The 22966-nt window shown below is 44.6% G+C and overlaps 2 protein-coding genes across 3 annotated transcripts in view; one reads left to right on the forward strand and one right to left on the reverse strand.

Annotated features, from left to right (window-relative positions):
* The window catches only part of CDK19 (cyclin dependent kinase 19), a 502598-nt gene extending 486950 nt beyond the window's left edge, over positions 1-15648 (reverse strand). Inside the window, exon 1 of the mRNA XM_068231302.1 lies at positions 15553-15648. The gene's annotated coding sequence lies outside the window, so the exon portion shown is untranslated. The remainder of the gene's footprint in view (positions 1-15552) is intronic.
* The window catches only part of RPF2 (ribosome production factor 2 homolog), a 55667-nt gene continuing 48327 nt past the window's right edge, over positions 15627-22966 (forward strand). The window contains exon 1 of one of the 2 annotated variants that reach the window (XM_068231304.1): positions 15627-15756. In XM_068231304.1, the coding sequence (XP_068087405.1) occupies positions 15734-15756 (23 nt within the window). In that variant the 5' untranslated portion in view covers positions 15627-15733. Of the gene's footprint in view, positions 15793-22966 lie in introns of both variants that reach the window. The other variant, XM_068231305.1, reaches the window with a different exon arrangement.

Consider the following 22966-nt stretch of genomic DNA (forward strand, 5'->3'; position numbering starts at 1 on the left):
GCATGCTTGTTCAGGATCTATGCCTTAAAGTATTCGAGGCAGAGGATCAGCAGGTCAGGCAACTGGTATGGCAGCCTCTCTCACTACAGTTGTGACACATCACAAACCGCAACAACAAAATGTAACAGAAAAATTAGCCCTGAGAAGGATTTATCGGTTCAAGATCAGTCCTCAAAAGAACTATTGGGGTCCCTAGTTGGTGAACTGCAAGGAGTAGAACACCTATGATGCAGCTACATAGCACTGCAAGTACAGCAAGTTATCTCTATCTGTCTCTCAGTTATCAGCACACCTCTCCATACACTGACTGGTAAAATGTAAAATGGCTGCCAGGATTGTTTTGTTTTAGGGAGGGATGAAGGTGGCCTGTGTGGAAAAATACTTGATTGGCTGTCCTGTGCCACCTTAATAGCATACCGGTGAAGGCTTTTGCCTTTGATGTAAGATTTGAACCTTTGACCAGAGTTAAAATCCTTGCTCAAGCCAGTATGTAAAACCGTAAGGAGCCTTCGAGCAAGTCTCCCTAATGATCCTGGTCACTCGTAGAGCGTGCCCTAAGTGGCTGAAGATCTGAAGTGCTTTGAGTCCGTCAGGAGAAAAGCACAATATAAATGGTATGCATTTTGTCTTTAGTGTGAAAGGTCAAAAAATGGCTGCATGGGACAGTATGGGGCAGGCGCGAACATCAGTAAATGCGAATGGCGGGAAACAATCGTCTGCTGTGAACTGTCCACCATCGCAAACCACAGGCCATCACTAACCATTACCAAGCTCCCTTAGGGGGAGGTTGTTTGATTTATTTATTTTTAAAACTTTGGAGCTACCAAGTGCTGTGTTTTTCCCTCCCCCAAACAGCACACACCATTTACAAATGGTTGATTTGATAGATATTTTTATTCTAGGTGCTCCGTTTTTACTTTACAACAGGAATTCTTTAAACCTAAATACTTTTAAGACTCTCAACCTTGGTAGCAGATGCCACCTACTGGACATAGAAGGGGACAGTAAGATTTCAATAAGGCAAGAATTGGGTCATTATTTTTTAATAATATTTTTTTTACTTGTACAGCATCAACATATTCCATAGCACTGTACAGTGTACAAAACAGACAATACTACATGAGTAGTTCAACACACTGTACAATCAGGACATCCAGCAACACAAGTACTAATACAAACATGGTTGGTAGTGGTTTGAAACATCAGTAATTATTGTACATAATATGAAAAAGTAGTAGCAGTAGGGTATTGTACCATGTTAGCCATCAGTAAAAGCAAGACGTTTTAAATCAGGATGATACCATTTATTGGCTAACTAGAAAGAATAAGAATAAGCGAGCTTTCGGTTTTGCAGCCTTCATCGGGCTTAAATCTTGTTTGCTTGCAGGGCTGATGGTACAGACAGCTTTATACATGCAACATCAAAAGGGACACATAGATTTTTTCAAGCATAAATACATGTCATTAAGATACCTTAAAGAGACTCTGTAACAATTTTTTCAGCCTTAGTTCTTCTATCCTATGAGTTCCTATGCCTGTTCTAATGCGCTGGGGCTTACTGCAGCTCTTCCTAATTACACTGTCTCTGTAATAAATCAATGTATCTTTCCTCTGTCCTGTTTGTCGGGCTAAGGCTTTGATTGTGTGGAATGTGCAGGGCTGCTTGTGATTGGTAGAAGCGATACACACCCTCTGCAGGCCCCCTGCATACTCACACACTATGCTTAGCTGAGCCTATTAGAAGCTGGTTAGTTTGTTTGTAAACATTGCCTAAAACTGTTAATTACAAGCCAGGATTGCAGCAGAGAGTGGCAGAAACAGCACAGAGGGGCACAGGAGAAAATAAGGAATAGAATGGTATGCTTTTTAGTGTATGAATATTAGAGTACAGATTCTCTTTAAGTGAAACAGAACATCTCCCACCCCATTTAGATGTTCTGTTTCACTTAAGGCATCTTAATGGCATGTATTTATGCTTGAAAAAAATGTGTCCCTTTTGATGTTGCATGTATAAAGCTGTCTGTAGTTCATCTCTAGTTCATTCAGGTTAAATGGCTTCCAAGCATGGACAGCTCCCTTTAAAGAGAATCTGTATTGTTAAAATCGCACAAAAGTAAACATACCAGTGCGTTAGGGGACATCTCCTATTACCCTCTGTCACAATTTTGCCGCTCCTCGCCGCATTAAAAGTGGTTAAAAACAGTTTTAAAAAGTTTGTTTATAAACAAACAAAATGGCCACCAAAACAGGAAGTAGGTTGATGTACTGTATGTCCACACATAGAAAATACAACCATACACAAGCAGGCTGTATACAGCCTTCCTTTTGAATCTCAAGAGATCATTTGTTTGTTTCTTTCTCCCTGCAGTTCTCATGCACTGAAGTTTCAGGCTGCTCTTTTTTCTCCTGCAAACAGCTTTGCCCTTGTCTGTAATTCTTCAGTATGTGAAAGCCCAGCCAGCTCAGAGGACGATTTATCCAGCTTGTAAAAGATAAGAGAGAAGCTGCTCTAATCTAAATAATACACAGGCAGTGTGCATAGAGGGGCCTGGAAGGGGGAATTCATAGCAGAACCACAACACTGAAGAACTTGGCAGCCTTCCAGACACAGGCTGACAAGTCTGACAAGGGAAAGATACATTGATTTATTACAGAGTCTGTAATAGCAGAAAGTGCTGCAGTAAGCCAGAACACAATAGAATAGCTTTTGGAACTTGTAGGATGATAAAAAACAGGATGCAATTTTTGTTACGGAGTCTCTTTAACTCACACCACATATTTTCAATTATATTCAGGTCTGGGGACTGAGATGGCCATTCCAGAATGTTGCACTTGTTCCTCTGCATGAATGCCTTAGTGGATTTTGACCAGTGTTTAGGGTCGTTGTCTTGTTGAATGATCCAGACCCGGCACAGCTTCAGCTTTGTTACCGATTCCTGGACATTGGTCTCCAGAATCTGCTGATACTGAGTGGAATCCATGCGTTCCTCAACTTTGACAAGCTCCCCACTGGCCATACAGCCCCAAAGCATGATGGAACCACCACATTTTACTGTAGGTAGCAGGTGTTTTTGTTGGAATGCTGTGTTGTTTTTCCTCCATGCATTACGACCCTGGTTATGCCCAAATATCTAAATTTTAGTTTTACCAATTAACAGCACCTTATTCCAAAATGTAGCTGGGTTGTCCAAATGTGCTTTAGCATACCTCAAGCGGCTCTGTTTGTGCTGTGGGCGGTGAAAAGGCTTCCTCTGCATCAATCTTGCATACAGCATCTCCTTGTGTAAAGTGTGCCCAATGGTTGAACAATGCACAGTGACTCCATCTGCAGCAAGATGATGTTGTGGGTCTTTGGTGCTGGTCTGTGGGTTTACTCTGACTGTCCTCACCATTCGTCACTTCTGTTTATCTGAGATTTTTCTTGGTCTGCCACTCTGAGCCTTAACTTGAACTGAGCCTGTGGTCTTACATTTCCTCAATATGTTCCTAACTATGGAAACAGACAGCTGGAATCTCTAAGACATCTCTAAGACAGCTTTCTGTATCCTTCCCCTAAACCATGATGGTGAACAATCTTTGTCTTCAGGTAATTTGAGAGTTGTTTTGAGACCCCCATGTTGCTACTCTTCAGAGAAAATTAAAAGAAGAGGGAAACGTACTATTGGCCCCCTTAAATACTCTTTCTCATAATTGGATTCACCTGTGTATGTAGGTCAGGGTCACTGAGCTTACCAAGCCAATTTGAGTTCCAATAATTAGTTCTAAAGGTTTTGGAATCAATAAAATTACAACAGTGCCCAAATTTATGCACCTGCCTAATTGTATTTAAACAGTTATTGCACACTTTTTGTAAATCCAATAAACTGCATTTCACTTCTCAAATATCACTGTGTGTGTCTAATATATGATATATTTAACTGACATTTTTTATTGTAACAACCAACGATTTATACAGGAAAATTATGACGATTAACAAGGTTGCCCAAACTTTCGCACCCCACTGTATGTACATTGTAAAAGATTATGGGCCCAATCCAATTTACTTTTACTCCAAAGTTTTCTCCTAAGACCTAGGTCATACTTTCACATCTTATCAATAAAATGCATTTTAAACCACCGGAAAGCAAGAAAATACTCTAAATATTTTTTTACAGTACCCTTTCACCTACTTTTTGGTACTTTTTGAATTGCAGAGTTCTGAAGTAATTTTAAACATAAGATGAAAGATTAGGGGCCTGCGGCCATTCAGGGCTGGTTTACATTCAAAATGCAAATGATTTTTGCAGCCATTTTCGTTTTAATACTCATTCAACGGAACGAGAATCACAACGCAATCGCACCCAAAGCACTGAATGCCGCGTGTTTGCGATTTATACAAATCACAAATGATGCAGTGAGAATGATCCCATAGGGATACATTAGCAGCAGCACTTTGCTGATCGCCAGCAATCAGCAAAGCACTGAAAAGCGCTCAAGCGTGAACCAGCCCTCAATTTACTTTTTCTCCTAAGTTTTCTCCTAGGTGATTTTTAACACCTTATCAATAGAAAGTCTTTTAAGCCACCAGCAAAAAATACTCAGAATAATTTTGACAGTACTTTATCACTTACTTCTTTGGTGCTTTTGTGTGTGTATTAAGTATCTCCCATTCAAATATATTGAAAACACGCACGCACGCACGCACGCACGCACGCACACACATACATACAGTGGGTTGCAAAAGTATTCGGCCCCCTTGAAGTTTTCCACATTTTGTCACATTACTGCCACAAACATGAATCAATTTTATTGGAATTCCACGTGAAAGACCAACACAAAGTGGTGTACACGTGAGAAGTGGATGAAAATCATACATGATTCCAAACATTTTTACAAATAAATAACTGCAAAGTGGGGTGTGCAAAATTATTCGACCCCCTTTGATCTGAGTGCAGTCAGTTGCCTATAGACATTGCCTGATGAGTGCTAATGACTAAATAGAGTGCACCTGTGTGTAATCTAATGTCAGTACAAATGCAGCTGCTCTGTGAGGGCCTCAGAGGTTGTCTAAGAGAATATTGGGAGCAACAACACCGTGAAGTCCAAAGAACACACAAGACAGGTCAGGGATAAAGTTATTGAGAAATTTAAAGCAGGCTTAGGCTACAAAAAGATTTCCAAAGCCTTGAACATACCACGGAGCACTATTCAAGCCATCATTCAGAAATGGAAGGAGTATGGCACAACTGTAAACCTATCAAGACAAGGCCATCCACCTAAACTCACAGGCCGAACAAGGAGAGCGCTGATCAGAAATGCAGTCAAGAGGCCCATGGTGACTCTGGACGAGCTGCAGAGATCTACAGCTCAGGTGGGAGACCCTGTCCATAGGACAACTATTAGTCATGCACTGTACAAAGTTGGCCTTTATGGAAGAGTGGCAAGAAGAAAGGCATTGTTAACAGAAAGCATAAGAAGTCCCGTTTGCAGTTTGCCACAAGCCATGTGGGGGACACAGAAACCATGTGGAAGAAGGTGCTCTGGTCAGATGAGACCAAAATGGAACTTTTTGGCCAAAATGCAAAACGCTATGTGTGGCGGAAAACTAACACTGCACATCACTGAACACATCATCTCCACTGTCAAATATGGTGGTGGCAGCATCATGCTCGGGGGGGGGGGGGGGGGCATCTCTTCAGCAGGGACAGGGAAGCTGGTCAGAGTTGATGGGAAGATGGATAGAGCCAAATACAGGGCAAACTTGGAAGAAAACCTCTTGGAGACTGCAAAAGACTTGAGACTGGGGCGGAAGTTCACCTTCCAGCAGGACAATGACCCTAAACATAAAGCCAGGACAACAATGGAATGGTTTAAAACAAAACATATCTATGTGTTAGAATGGCCCAGTCAAAGTCCAGATCTAAATCCAATTGAGAATCTGTGGCAAGATCTGAAAACTGCTGTTCACAAATGCTGTCCATCTAATCTGACTGAGCTGGAGCTGTTTTGCAAAGAAGAATGGGCAAGTATTTCAGTCTCTAGATGTGCAAAGCTGGTAGAGACATACCTTAAAATACTGGCAGCTGTAATTGCAGCAAAAGGTGGTTCTACAAAGTATTGACTCAGGAGGCCGAATAATTACGCACACCCCATTTTGCAGTTATTTATTTGTAAAAAATGTTTGGAATGATGTATGATTTTCGATCCACTTCTCACATGTACACCACTTTGTATTGGTATTTCACGTGGAATTTCAATAAAATTGTTGCATGTTTGTGGCAGTAACGTGACAAAATGTGGAAAACTTCAAGGGGGCCGAATACTTTTGCAACCCACTGTACACACACACACACACACACACACACACACACGAAACTTTGATACAATGTAAAGTAGTTTGTGTACAGCTTGTATAACAGTGTATATTTTCTGTCCCATCAAAGTAACTCAATACACAGCCATTAACGTCTAAACTGCTGGCAACAAAAGTTAGTACACCCCTAAGTGAAGAATGTCAAAGTGCCCAAAGTGTCAATATTTTGTGTGCCCACCGTTATTTTTCTGCACTGCCTTAATGAGAACCCGAGGTGGGTTCTAAGAACGTGAATTAGCACACAGAGGCTGGGTCTGCATATACTGCCCAGCCTTTGTTGCTATACTGATCCCCCTACAGGCCCCCCTGCACTCTGCTATGCCCCCCATAAATCATACGCCGAGCTGTCGACATGCAGCCGGCTGTTTACCTTCCATCTGTCACTCTCGCCGCTCCCCCGCCTCCTCCATAGCGCCGGTCCCCGCCTGCGTCCCTTCCCTCCCTGCTGATTGGAGGGAAGGGACGCGGGCGGGGACCGGAGCTATGGCAAGACAGCTCGGCGTATGATTTATGGAGGGTAAGCAGAGAGCATGGGGGCCTGTGGGGGGATCAGTATAGCAACAGAGGCTGGGCAGAATATGCAGACCCAGCCTCTGTGTGCTAATTCGCATTCTTAGAACCCACCTCAGGTTCTCTTTAACTCTCTTGGTCATTGACTTCCCTAGAGCTTCACAGGTTGCTACTGGAATCCTCTTCTACTCATCCATGATGAAGTTGGTGAATGTTAGAGACCTTGCTCTCCTCCACCTTCCCTTCAAAGCAGGGGTGCCAACACTTTTTCGACTTATGAGCAACTCTGAAAACTACCAAGCCCGGGAGATCTACCAAATTTAAAATGCCAAACTCTGCATCTCTCCCCTCATCGCAGCATGATCAGGCAGCTGCAGAATCCCCCTCCCAATCAAAGCACAATAAGGCAGATTCCTTCCACCTACCACCACATTATCAAGGAGACTTTCCTTACCCTAGTATAGGTAGCCAGGTATAAGTGCCAAATGTAGGTGGCCGGGCATAGGTGCCCCCAGTATAGGTTAGCCAGGCATGAGTGCCCCCAGTATAGGTTAGCCAGGCATAGGGACCCCAGTATAGGTTAGCCAGCAATAGTGCCCCCAGTATAGGTTAGCCAGTCATAAGTACCCCTAGTATAGGTTAGCCGCCAGGCTTGGGTGCCACCAGTATAGGTTAGACAGGCATAGGTGCCCCCGGAATAGCTTAGCCAGGCTTGGGTGCCCCCAGTATAGGTTAGCCAGGCATAGTTATCACCAGTATAGGTTAGCCAGGCATAGGTGCCACCATAATAGGCAAGCCAGGCTTGGGTGCCATCAGTATAGGTTAGCCAGACATAGGTGCCCCCAAAATAGGTTATCCAGGCTTGGGTGCCCCCAGTATAGGTTAGCCAGGCATAGGTGCCCCCAGTATAGGTAAGCCAGGTATGCCCCCCAAACCCCTCCACCGCCCGCCGCTTGTTTAGCGAGCGGCAGTCGTCGTCCTCCATCAAACCAGGATCCCCCTGACACTGCATACCCTGCGCAGAGACCTTAGAACAGTGGTGATCCGCAATAGAGAGGAAAGCGGTGTTCTAATAATAGCGCATATACAAGAAGTGCTTACTTTTAGTATATGCGCAGTTGCTAGGCCACACTTCCCTCTCCATTGCGGGTTGCCACTGTTCTGAGGTCTTCACAAAGGGTATGTAGCACCAGCGAGGGGGATCCCGGTGTGGTGGGCAGCTGGCAAACAAGCGTCAGTCATGGAGGAAGGGGTTGGGCCAGGAAGAAAAAGGTGGAAGGTCTGCCCCTGGCTCTCTCTTGCTGTGCCTCTCCCTTTAACTCCTCTGATGGGCTGCATGCAGGGTAGCAGAGCATCACGATTAGATGGTACGCCTGCGCTGCATAGTCAGTGTCTGGCAGACTGTTTTAAAAAGCCCGACCATGATCTACCCAGCCGTCCTACGCGATCTACTGGTAGATCGTGATCAACGCAATGTGCACCCCAGTCTAAACTAAAGGAGTCACATCTGAGAACAGCCGCAGACAAACTCATGATGAGCCAGTTTTTTCCTGCCCAGTAACCACACCGCATGTCAAATGGAGTTACAAATGCTACTATTTAGCTGTATTAAATCACAGCCTGAAGGTGCAGTTCGAAGGGGGCTGAGCTGTCACTATGTGCGCTGTTAAGCTATCCCGTGTTAAAGACACCTAAAGAGTGAATGAAACTGCTCCAGTAGAATACAATAATGAATAATACTGTGCCAAGAAAATCCAATACAGCTAATCATTCAGGAAATGTGAAAGAATGATGGTTTAAAGCTGGAAGATCTCAGTCAATGGGAGACCGCAATTCATTATTGTAACGATTATGGAATTCTCTCCGTGATCAGCGCACAAGGCGTGCGCTGACACTGCGGAAATCCTCCACAAGCGTATAAATTGCGGAAACCCAGCAGAAGGTGCAATGCACCTGTAGAGGGAAATTCCTGTCGGCAGGTGGAGCTGTGGAGTGCAGAGGAACAGCTCCTCTGCCCTACCACACACGCCAGACAGGAATTGTACGAAAGGAAGAAACGCAATCGCAAGAGAGGCGACTGAGAATGAGCACAGAGACAGATTGTTTGTGTGTGCACCAAACTAGTCGCCAACCCGTGACGGTGCACACTCCACAGCAGATATGAAGTAGGACCGCGATCGCGAGAGGTGCGATCGCCAGACGTGACACAAGGCTACAGCAAGGCAGAGCACGAGAGTAGCAAAGGCACAGCAAATCATACAATGAGAAGATACGGAAAATAACAAACGCTAGCTAAACGCGAACACTGCACTCATTCGCAACAGTGCACGCGTTTATGCGCGGTCTCCACGTGATAAGCACAATAAAGACAAGCACGCCTAACTAACCACCGACAGACAAACATGAAACAGAGGATGCGAGCGCTTGCTTAACGGTTACCTCACCGAGCCTCCAGCAAGCGTTCGTAGCAGACAAGACAGACACACGAAAACAGGAACAGGCGAGAGATAGGATCCACAGCACCAGCGAAAGAGGCTAGTGCGATCCAGGGAGACAGAAGGATCCACAGCACTAGCGCAAGGCGAGTGCGATCCAGGCAGACAGAACAGAAGGATCCACAGCGCTAGCGCAAGATGCTAGTGCGATCCAAGTACAGAGTAGCAGACCAGAAGGATCCACAGCACTAGCGCAAGAGGCTGGTGCGATCCAGGAAAACAGGACAGAAGGATCCACAGCACTAGCGCAAAGAGGCCAGTGCGATCCAGGGAGACAGAGAGATGGAGATCAGACGGATCCACAGCACTAGCGCTAGGCGAGTGCGATCCAGGCAAGACAGATAGAGGAGATAGCTAGTAGCAACCGCTTCTCCAGCTATACTCCAAGAACAAAGATCAGAACGACTTCCTGTCGACCACAGCAGGGACAGGACAATCGCAACAGACAGACAAAAACAGATATGCAATCCTAACTGCACTAGGGAACCTGCCGAGTGCAGTCCCAGGAATTACTCTAAGCTACTATTCAAACAATGAGCAAGGCTGACACTCTCCAGAGTGTTTCACAGGAAGAATCCTAATGATGAGCCCAGTACTGTGGGATCCAGGGCTGTGGAGTCGGATGTGGAGTCGGAGTCGTGGAGTCGGGCAATTTTGGGTGCCTGGAGTCGGAGTCGGGAAAAAATGCACCGACTCCGACTCCTAATGAATTTGTAACTGTAATTAAAATAGAAAATATGATAATATCTATTTCTCAGATAATAGTCATTAAAAATAATGTATATATACAGTAATAGCTGTGCTTAGTATACAAAAATGAAATAAACCAATCAAAATTAGTTACTTGTGCTGCTTCAATAAAGCAGTCCACGTATTTTTAAGGTCAGATATACATATCTGATTGTGACTGTATATATGATGTGTACACAGGAATCTCTTATATATACTAAATAACATCTATGCTGTAAGAATAAAGCCTGATGTGTAGCTATGTCACTAATAGAGATGGTCAACAAGATGGAAATAATTCTGCATTGATGCTGATTTATGCAAATGTATGCACTCCCTTTGCTGATGAAATAAAATAATTTGATATGTTATTAAAATTTGGTTTGGTGACTACAAATTAAAGGGTAACTGAGACGGATGAAAAGTAAAGTTTTATACATACCTGGGGCTTCCTCCAGCCCCCTTCAGGCTAATCAGTCCCTCACTGTCCTCCACCACCCAGATCTTCTGCTATGAGTCCCGGTAATTCAGTCAGTCAGCGCTGTCCGGCCGCATGCCGCTCCCACAGCCAGGAACATTCTGCACCTGCGCAATAGTGCTGCACAGGTGTAGTATGCTCCTGGCGGCGGAGTGTGTGATGCCTGTATCTAATGAGGACGCTGCTATTTGATAGAACATGAACATTACTTTGAACGTGAAATTTGATGGGAGAAACTGGAACTGTGGTAACTGACACATGCCCTGTACTAAACTCCTTCATTTGGATTTTATTGTTGCTTCAGGTGGTGGGAGTGTCTGATGCTTTGCTGGACTCTGAAGCTATGAGGATTCGGGGAGTGGAATATTTAGGAATTGGCTAGGACGTGCAGCCTTCTCTTCCCCTCCCCTCTGCCTTCCCCTCCCCTTCCTGGCTTGTCTCTCCTCCTGTTGTTGGCTGGTGGATGGGCGTGACACGGGTGTTGAAAAGGGCGACACGTCAGGAGCTAGCCACACCTTGAGAAAGAACCTGGGCGGTTCGAAACGCGTCGGTGGGCGGAGCTTCGATCAGCTGATCGCTTCACAGCAGCGTGTGCCCGCTACTGCTCCGGGCCCGGCGTGCTCTTCTCCCCTGCCGGTGAATCATCACGAGAGAATCCCCTGCTGCGATTGAGCAGGAGCGATAGGACCCTTAGGATCAGCTGGGTTCATGTGAGGCGGCACTGCGGATTCAAACGGAGCATTACGTTGGATGTTGGTGAGATCCCCCTATGCTACAGCTCAATACCATGTGCAATTCGGCTATATAAACAGGATGTGGCTGCCACCATCATTGAATTTAAGTGGATAAAGCTTTCTCCCTATTGCAGAGTTTTTTCTAAGGGGGCCCCCCAACAATTTTTACTTATCCGGGCACGGTGCATTTACAGGTGAATGCGCGGGCGAGTGATGGATGTATGTGATTAAGTATGCCATACACGCTATACGTCTGTGAGCACATGTAATTGCGGACAAGCTGATTTATGAAGTTTTCTGCTGAGCTCTTGTTTTTAACCTTTTGTATTGTGATGACAATTGTGATGCTTGCATAGTTTTTGAAAAATTTGTATATCGGTGCTGTAATTAATAAAAAGTTCTGTATTCCTTGTTGACACTATGAGCCCAAAAGCTTTTCTTGTTTTATCGTGTGCATGCGCACTACGCCTGACTGGCTCAAGTACCTGGACTCATAGCAGAAGATCCAGGTGGTGGAGGAGGACAACGAGGGACTGATTAGCCTGAAGGGGGCTGGAGGTTACCCCAGGTATGTATAAAACTTTAATTTCATCTGTCTCAGGTTTACTTTGTTACACAGTAGTACTATACTCTACATATGCACTCCCCACAGAGCTGCAGGGAATCCACTGAGAATGCTGTGCACATTGAACACAGAGGTGTTGTCTGTTTACAATCTCCTCATTCCCCTGCAGAGTACCTGCACATCATTCTTACATGTACCCACACTTACATTGCCTAGGGCCTGATAGATGTTCTTTGTTCCGGTTTGTACCTTTTACAAGTACTCTTACCAAGGACTAGTTTTAGTCTAAAGGGAATAAATATAGTAGTCTACATATCCTTCTCACTTCAGTTGTCTTGTAAAATTCCTAAGCGTTGGCAGTTATGAGACGAATTTCATGTTACATACTTTTAATCAACAAAATTGTAATATGCAAATTAGAGGAGTCGGAGTCGGTGGAATCCTTAACTGAGGAGTCGGTGGATTTTTGGACCGACTCCACAGCCCTGGTGGGATCACATGGTATATATAGAGCAAGCCTACAAAGGATGTGGCTAGGCAATCTGCATGACAAACATATGCAAATTCCTCAGCAGCAAGCTGCAATACTGACAAAAGGTCTCTCTTCCAGAGACCTGCAGAATGCAGACCTGAACAGTGGTCAAAAGGCTGCCTGCCTGCATAGGCAGCTGAGCAGATCATTACAATTATACTGCATTCTGTCTCTTATCTGCTGGCTGCACTACCGTTATTAGACAGCTGTGTTGTTCTCATGTGCCAGAATTCATTTCTAATATTTCTGAAATGCAGATGCTTAATAGCCACTATGCCACTGGATACATGAATAAAATAGACATGGTCTGCTAGATACAACAATTAAGCAGTTATTTGCCTCCAAACAAAATAATTAAGTAGTCACGTGTCTCCTGATATAATAATTAAGTGGCTATGTGCCTTAAGATAAAAGAATGAAGTATTATGGTAAGATGCCCCTATACACAACAAAATTAAAGAAAACCTGTAACTAAAAAAAGTTCCCCTGGGGGGTACTCACCTCGGGCGGAGGAAGCCACCAGATCCTATTGAGACTTCCCCCCACCTCCTGTGTCCCACGGCGGTCCTGCTGTGCCCCTCCGAACAGCGGAGATGTAAATATTTACCTTCCTGGCTCCAGCGCAGGCGCAGTATTGGCTCTTCGCACGGAGATAGGCGGAAATAGCCGATCGCTGTCGGTCCGCTCTACTGCGCAGGTGGAAGTCTCCTGTGCCAGCGTAGTAGAGCGGACCCGATAGATATCGGCTATTTTAGTCTATTTCCGTGCTGAGAGCCGCAACAGCGCCACCCGCTGGAGCCAAGGAAGGTAAATATATCAAGCCTTGTCCGGCTTGTCGAGCGAGGATTGCGGGACGCTTTGGGGGAGCCATCGCTGGATTGCCTGCAGCTACAGGGATGGGGGAAGCCTCATTGGGACCCTGAGGTTTCCCATTCCCAGGTAAGTACCTCCCAGGGGATGTTTTTTTTTAGTACAGAGTCATTTAAGTAACCATGTGTCTCCAGATACAACAGCTAAGTAGCCAAGTGGCCACCAGATAATTACACTTAAAGGAGTCATCAGGCCAGATCATACAAAACGAGTGCTACTTACCGGGGGCTTCCTCCAGCTCCAAGCTCCCAGGACGTCCCTTGCCGCAGCTCTGCAGCCAGCCTTTCGCCGGAGCTCCGACCTCGGGGTCGCTCTGTACTGCGCCTGCGCGAGCAGCGCTGTCAATCACCGCCACGTGGGCCGGAGTGGAGCGCGCAGAACTACTGCGCCTGCACAGTCCGCTCCGGCCCACGTGGTGGTGATTGACAGCGGCACTCGTGCAGGCGCAGTACAGAGCGACCCGAGGTCGCTCTGACGTCATCGCCTGGAACCGGGTAGGAGCTCCGGCGAACGGCTGGCTGCAGAGCTGCGCCGAGGGACGTCCTGGGAGCTTGGAGCTGGAGGAAGCCCCCGGTAAGTAGCACTCATTTTGTATGATTTGGCCTGTTGACTCCTTTAAAGTGACACTGAAGCGAAAAAAACTTATGCTATAATGAATTGTATGTGTAGTACAGTTACATAGCTATTTTACTATAACATTGCATCATTCTCTAATATTTGCAGTTTACAAATTACACTCTGTATTTTAAATGATGAACCAGAGCAGAGCTAATGACCCTTTAAACTTCCTGTCAGAAAATCCTTAAATGAATAAGAAACTGTGACAGACAGGTTGAGATAAGTGCTTCAGAAAATAGCATTGCTCTTTGACTAAATTAGTCGGAGAGCTCAGAGAATCCTCTTTTGCATAGATAACTGAAGTTCCTTAAAGGGAAGGTCCGAGATAAATAAAATAATCTACTTACCCAGGGCTTCCTGCAGCCCCTGGCAGCCGTCCTGTGCCCTTGCCACAGCTCCGGTGGCTCTCGGCCCCCTCCGGCGCAGATGCCGACCTCGGCTGGTTGGCATCTTATTGCGCTCCAGTGTGCGGCTCACAGAGTCGTACTGCAGTCATCCGGATTGTACTGCGCAGGCACAGAACTACTGCTCCTGCGTAGTACAGTCCAGATGACGTTAGTGCGACTCCGTAAGCTGCACGCTGGAGCGCAGCAAGCATTTTGTACCGGTGGGGAGCAAAGCTGTGGCGAGGGCACGGGGCGGTTGCAAGGGGCAGGAGGAAGCATGAGGTAAGTAGATTTTTTTATTTATCTCGGACCTTCACTTAAAGTTTTCCTGTACTGGAAACAATATGAAACTCATATCTGTGCTTCTAATGTTCTATTTCTAAACTGTACTACACGTACAAATCATTATCTCATCAGTTTATTTTCACTTCAGATTCCCTTTAAAGTAAACCTGAGATAAATGAAAAGAAATGTATACATACCTGGGGCTTTCCCCAGTCCCTACAGACTGATCGGACCCTCGCTATCTGGATCCTCTGGTACGGGTCCTGGTAATTTCATAAGTTGGAACGCATGTGCGGCCCGGCTGCGCACACAACCCCATTGCATTCCCATCACTGGGAGAGTTCTGCGCCTGCGGGAGCGCACACGGCTGGACTGTGCCGACTGGCCAAATTACCAAGACCCATAGCGGAGAATCCGGATGGCGGAGGAGGACAACGAGGGACCGATTAACCTGAAGGTTGCTGGAGGAAGACCCAGATATGTATACATTTATTTTCATTCATCTCAGGTACCCATTAACTGTTGCGTTTTAATGCCCTTTTTTTCTCCATAGCAGAGCATTGTTAAAAACCTTCATATTTTCAGAGTATAGTGTAAAAAAGGCCGTAGGGCAACATGGACACTGGACTGCAGATCAGTTGTCCTTTAAGGGCCTGTTTCCACTACACGCAGATTCTGCATGCAGAAAACTGACTCCAATGAATGCCTATGGGAAATCTGCATCAGAAAAATTGCGTTCAGTGGAAACAGGCCCATAGACTTTTATTGGAGTCAGTTTTCTGCATGCAGAATCTGCGTGTAGTGGAAACAGGCCGAGTAGGAGACAGGAAGGCCAATGTAATGTATGTTAGTTCCACGATGTAGGCCGATTTGATGGATCACCAAAAAGTGTACTAAGAAATGTAAGTGGTTGCTATGAGTTATTTTTCGTGCATGAACTCCCAAACGATTAATACTGCAAAGTTCCCCAGCACCAGCAGCTCATTGTAACATTTTACCTTACTTCCTCGCGGAAGTGTGTCTAGCCTCTACTGCGGCAATCGAAATCTATGGTTCCGCTGTTGACGTGTTGCTTGCAGGTCGCAGTGACATCATCATACCGCGCAAGCAGGAAGTGTGTTTAGTGCTCTGCTCTGCTGTAAACACGTGTTTGGAGAGTATCGTATCGTACCGTACAAGATGTCTGCATTGGACAGAGTAGTGTGAGTGTCAAATCAGGAGGAACTGTGGATCTTCAGGTCTACCTTTTCTCTTCTGCTATATTTACTATTTCCTAGGCTCCCGGCGCGTGTCTGAAGTGTGGTCAGGGTTTCAGAGAATGCTTCTATGCTAGGTTGCTGCATTGTTTTGGCTTTATTTTACACGCACTGCAGTAGGAATTAATAAAACAAATACCTCGGAGAATGACCGGTGTTCTAACATTTCAGCATGCCCATAAAAATAGCATACAAAAACACCGGGACAAGCTTTTCCTGCAAATATAAATGAAATATTCATTCTGTTTCCAGAAACATAAATCATTGCTGCGAGAGTCCTTTTTTTTTTTTTTTTTTTTGTAATTTAACTTTTTCTGCAAAATAAAGTGGTATTTTGAGTTTTCTGGTGTAGACACAACTAGTCTCACTGCATTTTTATATTTCCTTGTAATAATGGGATTTTGCAGCCCTCTGCAGATTGCTAGGATTTCATCCCTGCTGCCTAGTTTTTACATAGTCTAACATTAGGTGGTGCATGTGCACACCACCTAATGTCTATGTGAAGTGGTACTGACCAGAACTTTGCAACAGTGACACTGTCTTGGGTATCGGCAGAAAGACAGTTGTGCGTAAACAGACTACTGTTGTTTACTTTATGCACAACTGCAATTATGCCGATATCATGCAGCAGTATCAAATCAAGAATAAAACACTCACTGTTAGTGCAGGGAGAGGTTTCGGTCTGGACATGCTCACGAATGAGAGGCATATTGAGCAGTAGATAAACACTGTGTTACAAAGAAGAAAGATCCGGGCACTATCTGTCTTGGTGCACCCAGACCATGCATGTGCGCAAGCATCCATCTGGGTGCGAAACGGTCATTATGCCGGCATGCTCACCCAAACTACTTACACTGCTAATAGTGTTTACTATTCATTTACTGGATGTGACACCAATAGGCCAGCTTCGTATCACCAGAGACAGTGCCCAGATCTTTCTTCTTTGTGACATGATGACAGTTGTCAAGGGAAGAGTCAAAAAACAGAATGAAGGGAGCACCACACCAAAAGGATGTATGCAGCGCACCCAAGTCGCGCCCCAGTGCCTCCTGGGGAGCACAGCAAAGTCCACACATGAGACTGGCACCGCTGTCTGCAAAAATAAGCTCTTTTATTCCATAAGAAGGAGAAGGCAGTGGTGACAGACTGCTGTTTCGAGTATACAACTCTTTATCAAACTGCTTATTAGCTAATAAGCAGTTTGATAAAGAGTTGTATACTTGAAACAGCAGTCTGTCACCACTGCCTTCTCCTTATGGAATAAAAGAGCTTATTTTTGCAGCCAGTGGTGCCAGTCTCGTGTGTGGTCAAGGGAACAGTCAGCATTAATTGTGCTGTTGTTTTTCTTTTTTGTGGTTTATAAGCAATTGAAATTGATTTACAGCATATTCAAGAAATGGATAGGGAAATAAATGCTAGTCATCTGTCAACCATGCTGATTTTTTGATTTCCCTGAAACATGGCATATACACCAGCAGTAAGTAAATTTAGGAAAATTGTATACTCACCTTCAAGCAATTTTCCTTTCCTGGCAATACTCCATGACAGCATTACATATGGGCAGTTTCCCGCCCCTAACTGCCAGATAGGACCACCCTGACTATAAAAGTGAAACTCCACCCAGTAGACAGCATTCCTTAATTCGGATGAGCTGCCTAAGGCCACATACACACATCAGACCATAGTCTTTTGAAAATGAAAGATCACAGACCAATCTTACCACCCTTCATGTAGTATGAGAGCCATGCATACACAGTCTATTCTATGGAGCGGAACTCCCCATCAGAAAAAAAATCTTTGCAAGATGCTGCACACACAGATGCTGTACAGACACAAAAGATCAGTATCTGCAAAAGATCTGTTCCTGCCAAGAATCCATTCCTGCAAATTGCAATGATAGTCTATGAGATCTGCAGATCATCATACACACATGATTTAACTGACATTCATCTGCAGATCAGATCCACCAGGATGGATTTTCAGATCTGCGGATTATTGCTTGGTCTGCAGATGAATGTCAGTTAAATCGTGTGTATGATGATCAGCAGATCTCATAGACTATCATTGCAATTTGCAGGGATGGATTTTTGGCAGGTACTGATCTTTTGTGTCTGTACAGCATCTTTGTGTGCAGCATCTTGCAAATATTTTTTTCTGATGTGGAGTTCAGCTCCATAGAAAAGACTGTGTAGAGTATGGCTCTCATACTACATGAAGGGTGGTAAGATTGGTCTGTGATCTTTCATTTTCCAAAGACCATAGTCTGATGTGTGTATGAGCCTTTAGAATGGGTGGGAATGTATGCTGTCATGGAGTATTGCCAGGAAAGATTCTTTGCCTTGTATGCCTTCTGGATTGTGCATACTATCCACCTGGCAATAGTTCTGGTTGATGCTTCTCTCCCTTTATATGGACCAGATGGTAACACGAACAGCCTATCTGAAGATCTAAAGTCTTTTGTTAAAGATAAGTAGTTCTTGATTGTTGAAACTGGATCTAGAGGATGAAGACTATCCGGGTTTAAAGGATCTTTAAATGAGGGCAAAGTCCACTCTTGATTAAAGTGAAAGTATGAGGAAACTTTTGGGATAAAGGCTTCCACTGGATTTAGGACCACTCGGTCTTCAAAAAATGTTAAAAAAGGCTCTTTCCAGCTCAACGCCTGGATCTCAGAGACTCTGCGACCTGAGGTAATGGCTATAAGGAAGGTTGTTTTCAAACTTAAGTTATACAAGGAACATCTTTCGATTGGTAGAAATGGTGACTGAGACAAAAAATCCAAAACAAGAGGAAGATCCCACTGCGGGAACCTAGGTTTCGTGGGAGGTCTCAGCTTGAAAGATGCTTTAAAGAACTGTCTGACTAATTGGTTTGTAGACCAGGAAACTCCTAGGACTGCACTTATTGCTGACATATGTGACCGTAAAGTGTTGAATGCTAGTTCCAATTGTAAACCTTTTTGAAGAAAGGCCAAGATGTTATTTACTCCAGGACTCAATGCATCAAATGAGTTACGTTGAGCGAAATCCACAAACTTCTTCCAAACTTTGTTATAGACGGACATAGTTGAAGGCTTCCTTGCCGAGAGTAGAACATCCACTACTTCAGTAGCGCAACCCTGACTTAAGAGTCTCTGCTTTTCAACCTCCAGGCCGCAAGATTCAACTTGCCTGGATTCGGATGTAGGAATCTGTTCTGAATTAACAGATCAGGAATTAGAGGAAGAGGCATTGGTTGTTCCACCAACAGAGACTTCAGGAGCGTATACCATGGCCTCCTTGGCCAATTGGGAAGTACTGCTAATATTTCCCCCTCCGAACTGAGCACCTTCTGAAGGAATCTGAAAATGAGGGGAGTTGGTGGGAAGGCATATGCTCTGTGAAAGGACCATTTCTGTATTAGAGCATCTGTCGCTATCGCTTCTTTCTCCGGAAAGCGAGAAAAGAAGCCTTGGAGTTTCCTGTTGGTAGAGGTTGCAAATAAATCTATTTGGGGTAACCCCCATTTCTTCACTATTTGTTGAAACACTTTCGGGTTGAGAGACCATTTGTTGTTGCATAACTCTTTTCTTGATAGTCTGTCTGCTTGAGAATTTTCCGGACCCGGAATATAGACTGCTGTTAGATCCAGTAGGTTTTGCTGCGCAAATGACATCACTGGTTTTAACTCGTCCATCAGCGACTTGCTGTGGGTTCCGCCTTGCCTTTTTATGTATGAAACCGCTGCTTTGTTGTCCAACCTTAGCATCACTGGTTTCAAGTATATTTCCGGTAGAAAGGCTATTAAAGCTTGGAGGGTAGCCATGAGCTCGATGATATTTGACACTACATGATTTTGTGGAGAATTCCAAACGCCTTGGACTGCCCAATCTTCCCAGGTCGCCCCCCAACTTTGTACACTGGCATCGGAAGTTCTTATCACCCACTGTGGAGGCGTTAGAGGAAAACAGTTCTGTAGATTGGAACGATTTCTCCACCAATTCAAGGTTTCCCGTACTTCTCTCGGAACTATAACCGGAAAATTCAGGTCCCGTGAGTTCCATTGAGATAGGAAATTCAGTTGAAAGTCTCTGAGGTGCCAGTGAGACCACTTGACCATAGGAATCGTGGATGCCATTAGCCCTATCACTCTCATGCATTGCCTTGCTGTCAAAACGTTGCATTTCTGAACTAAAGTTATTCTTTGGATAAGAATGTTCTTTTTCTGTACTGGAATAGAGACTAAACCTTCGACTGTGGAGAATTGAGCTCCTATAAAAACTAGACTCTGTACTGGATCCAGATGACTTTTTTTGAAATTTAGTAGCCAGCCAAACTCGACCGATCTGTTGATTACTTTGTCCCAATACTCTATCAGCTGATTTCTTGATCTTGCTAGAATGAACTCGTCGTCTAGATAATGCAGTAGTCTTACTCCTTCCTGCCTTAGAAGTGCAACCAGTGCTAGTAGTACTTTCGAGAACGTTCTCGGGGAAGTGGACAGACCGAAGGGCAGACAACAGAACTGGAGATGGATGCCTCCCACGAGAAAACGCAAGAATTTTCGAAATGAAGGAGCGACAGGAACATGAAAATACGCATCCTTCAAATCGAGGGAGCACATCCAATCTCCAGTTCTGACCGCCCTTATGACTGTTTGAAGTGACTCCATCTTGAACTTTGGAATGTTGATAAATTTGTTGAGTGATTTGAGGTCTATAACAGGTCTCCACTCTCCTGTCTTTTTTTGGACTAGGAAGATGGGGGAATAATAGCCTTTGAAACGTTCTGTTGAAGGAACCGGAACTGCTGCTCCTTGTGAGATTAGACCTTGGATATATTCTTGAAAGATTTCTCTTTTCTGATGATTTTTAGGTATCTTGGTTTCTATAATTCGTGGTAGAACTGGAGTCTTCTTGAAGGACCACTTGTGCCCGTCTGCCACAATCTGATTGATCCAAGGATCTGATATGTTTCTTGCCCAAACCGAAGCAAACAGAGACAGTCTTGCTCCCACCTTGACAGTTTGAACGGGCGGTGTGTCAAAAAAACTTCACATTATTTGAAGATGCCGAAGAGACCTTATTCTTTGCATATTTAGCGAAAGTAGATTGCGTATTCCTCCAATTCCTATTGTACTGTTTGGTAGGCATGTAATTTTTTGACTGTCTAAATTTTTGAGATGTTTGTTGCCTCTGCTGATTCCACTTGTACCTTCTAAATTTTCTGTCCTGGGGAAGTAAACCAGTTTTCCCCCCTGTGACCCTTGATATCGCTGTCTCCATTTTCGGACCGAACAGGTTTTTACCATCATAAGGGATTCGGGCCCAGGTTAACTTGGATGAAGGATCAGCTGACCAAGACTTCAGCCACAGTGTTCTCCTAGCTAGGACAGAGTATAGCATAGCCCTGCTAGAGCTTTTAATAACATCTAGAGAGGCCTCACCCATAAAATCCGCCGCCATTTTCATCTTTTCTAAAGTCGCTAATATTTCTTCTTTGTTTGAACCTTGCAAGATAGAATTATAAATATCATTCACCCAATTCTTCAACGCCTTTGAGACAGACGTCAAGGCAATAGCAGGTCTAGATGAATCTGCTGCCGCCATATAGGCTTTTCTTAAGTCTTGATCTAATTGTTTGTCTTGGATGTCCCTAAAAGAGACTGCATCTTCTAATGGTAATGGAGTATTTCTTGCAACTGCCGCGTCTACTACTGGCGACAAATCTACCAAAGACTCATCTGTCTGAGATAGTTGATACATTTTCTTCAGTCGGTTACGAACCAACGGCTTTCTGGTAGGCTGCGCCCACTCCTCCTGAAAAAGATCTTTGACTTCTTCCATTAGAGGAAATGAAACCCTAGTTTTATCTAAATGTGTAAAGTATCTTCTTCTTTTCGCATTGTCTTGCTCTTTAATTTCTTCCCATTCTATGGATTGTTTAACCTGATTTATGAATGAGGGTATCGTAGCAAAATCGATTACTGCGTCCCAATCTTCAGAAACATCTGAAGCAACTTCTGAGATATCGGATTGAATCTCCTGACCCCGATCAGTTTAGGCAGATTGGGGAATAGTTTTTTTACTAAATTGTGCCATGGCATCTTGAACAGACTGTTTGATAACGTCCGATATATCCCGACTTTCACCAGTGAAGACATGTTCCGCAGACCATTTTATCCGGTAATTTCTCTTTCCCACAAATCCAGCATTGATGTTCTGCAAGTCTATCTGTTTTCTGAGAACATTTGCGATGCAGAGATAATTGTATCTGAACTGACTCAGGAGAGCTAGATGCTATTCTAGAAGAAAAGGTTCTCTTCCTAAAGCCGATTTCTGGTGAGGAACGATTCTTTGGATGAGGTCTTTTGTCCGCTTCCCGTACAGGAGAAGGTTTCCTATGTTTTTTCCTTGAGCTGTGAGAACTCTCCTTGGCATGAGAACGCTTTGTGCTGAAAGGAAAAAGAACAGTTCTATTAGAACTTGTTCTGACCAATAGGAGTTAAGGCCTCTTTAACTTACCCTCCTTACCTTGAATTTTTATGCTGGCCTTTTTTGGCATGTTTTCCCATGCTTCAATAGAGAGAGCTGTGGGAAAAATAGAAGCAAGCTTTTAGCAGGCTTCCTATGATGTAAGGAAGGCACAACAGCAGCCTATGAGGCGGCGCACATACCTTCTGTAAAGGGCTTATAGAGGACAATCCTCGCCTTGCTGGTCCCCCTGGGAATCCCTGCATCCGAGCTGGAGCACTGTCAGCTTGAAATGGACAGGAGCGGGCGAACAGCGTTTAATTAAATAGAGAGATGCTACCGCCCCTATCCAAGATGGCTGCCGCAGCCTCCCCAGGCTAGAGAATACATTTTGCCCATATCCAAGATGGCCGCCGCGAACTTTGCACTTGCGCACGTGCGCAGAACTCGTACCAGACGCCATTCTCCTCGGAGACAGTCGGCAATAACTTTTTAAAACAAAAGTAAAGATGTAGCCATTTTCCTGCACCGCTAACGCGGCGAAAAGGTATCAGGCAAGGCGGACGGCCAGGTAATTCATATTTAATGAATATTTATTATACTGGAGACCAACCACTACTACTGCACCTGTGGGTTCATTTAGATACCTAGGAGCAGAGCTTCGGTCAGGAGGCCTATAGACTGACCGGCGTACCAAAAACGGCA

The sequence above is a fragment of the Hyperolius riggenbachi genome, chromosome 4 (genome assembly GCF_040937935.1).
Source record: "Hyperolius riggenbachi isolate aHypRig1 chromosome 4, aHypRig1.pri, whole genome shotgun sequence".
Taxonomy (NCBI): Eukaryota; Metazoa; Chordata; class Amphibia; order Anura; family Hyperoliidae; genus Hyperolius; species Hyperolius riggenbachi.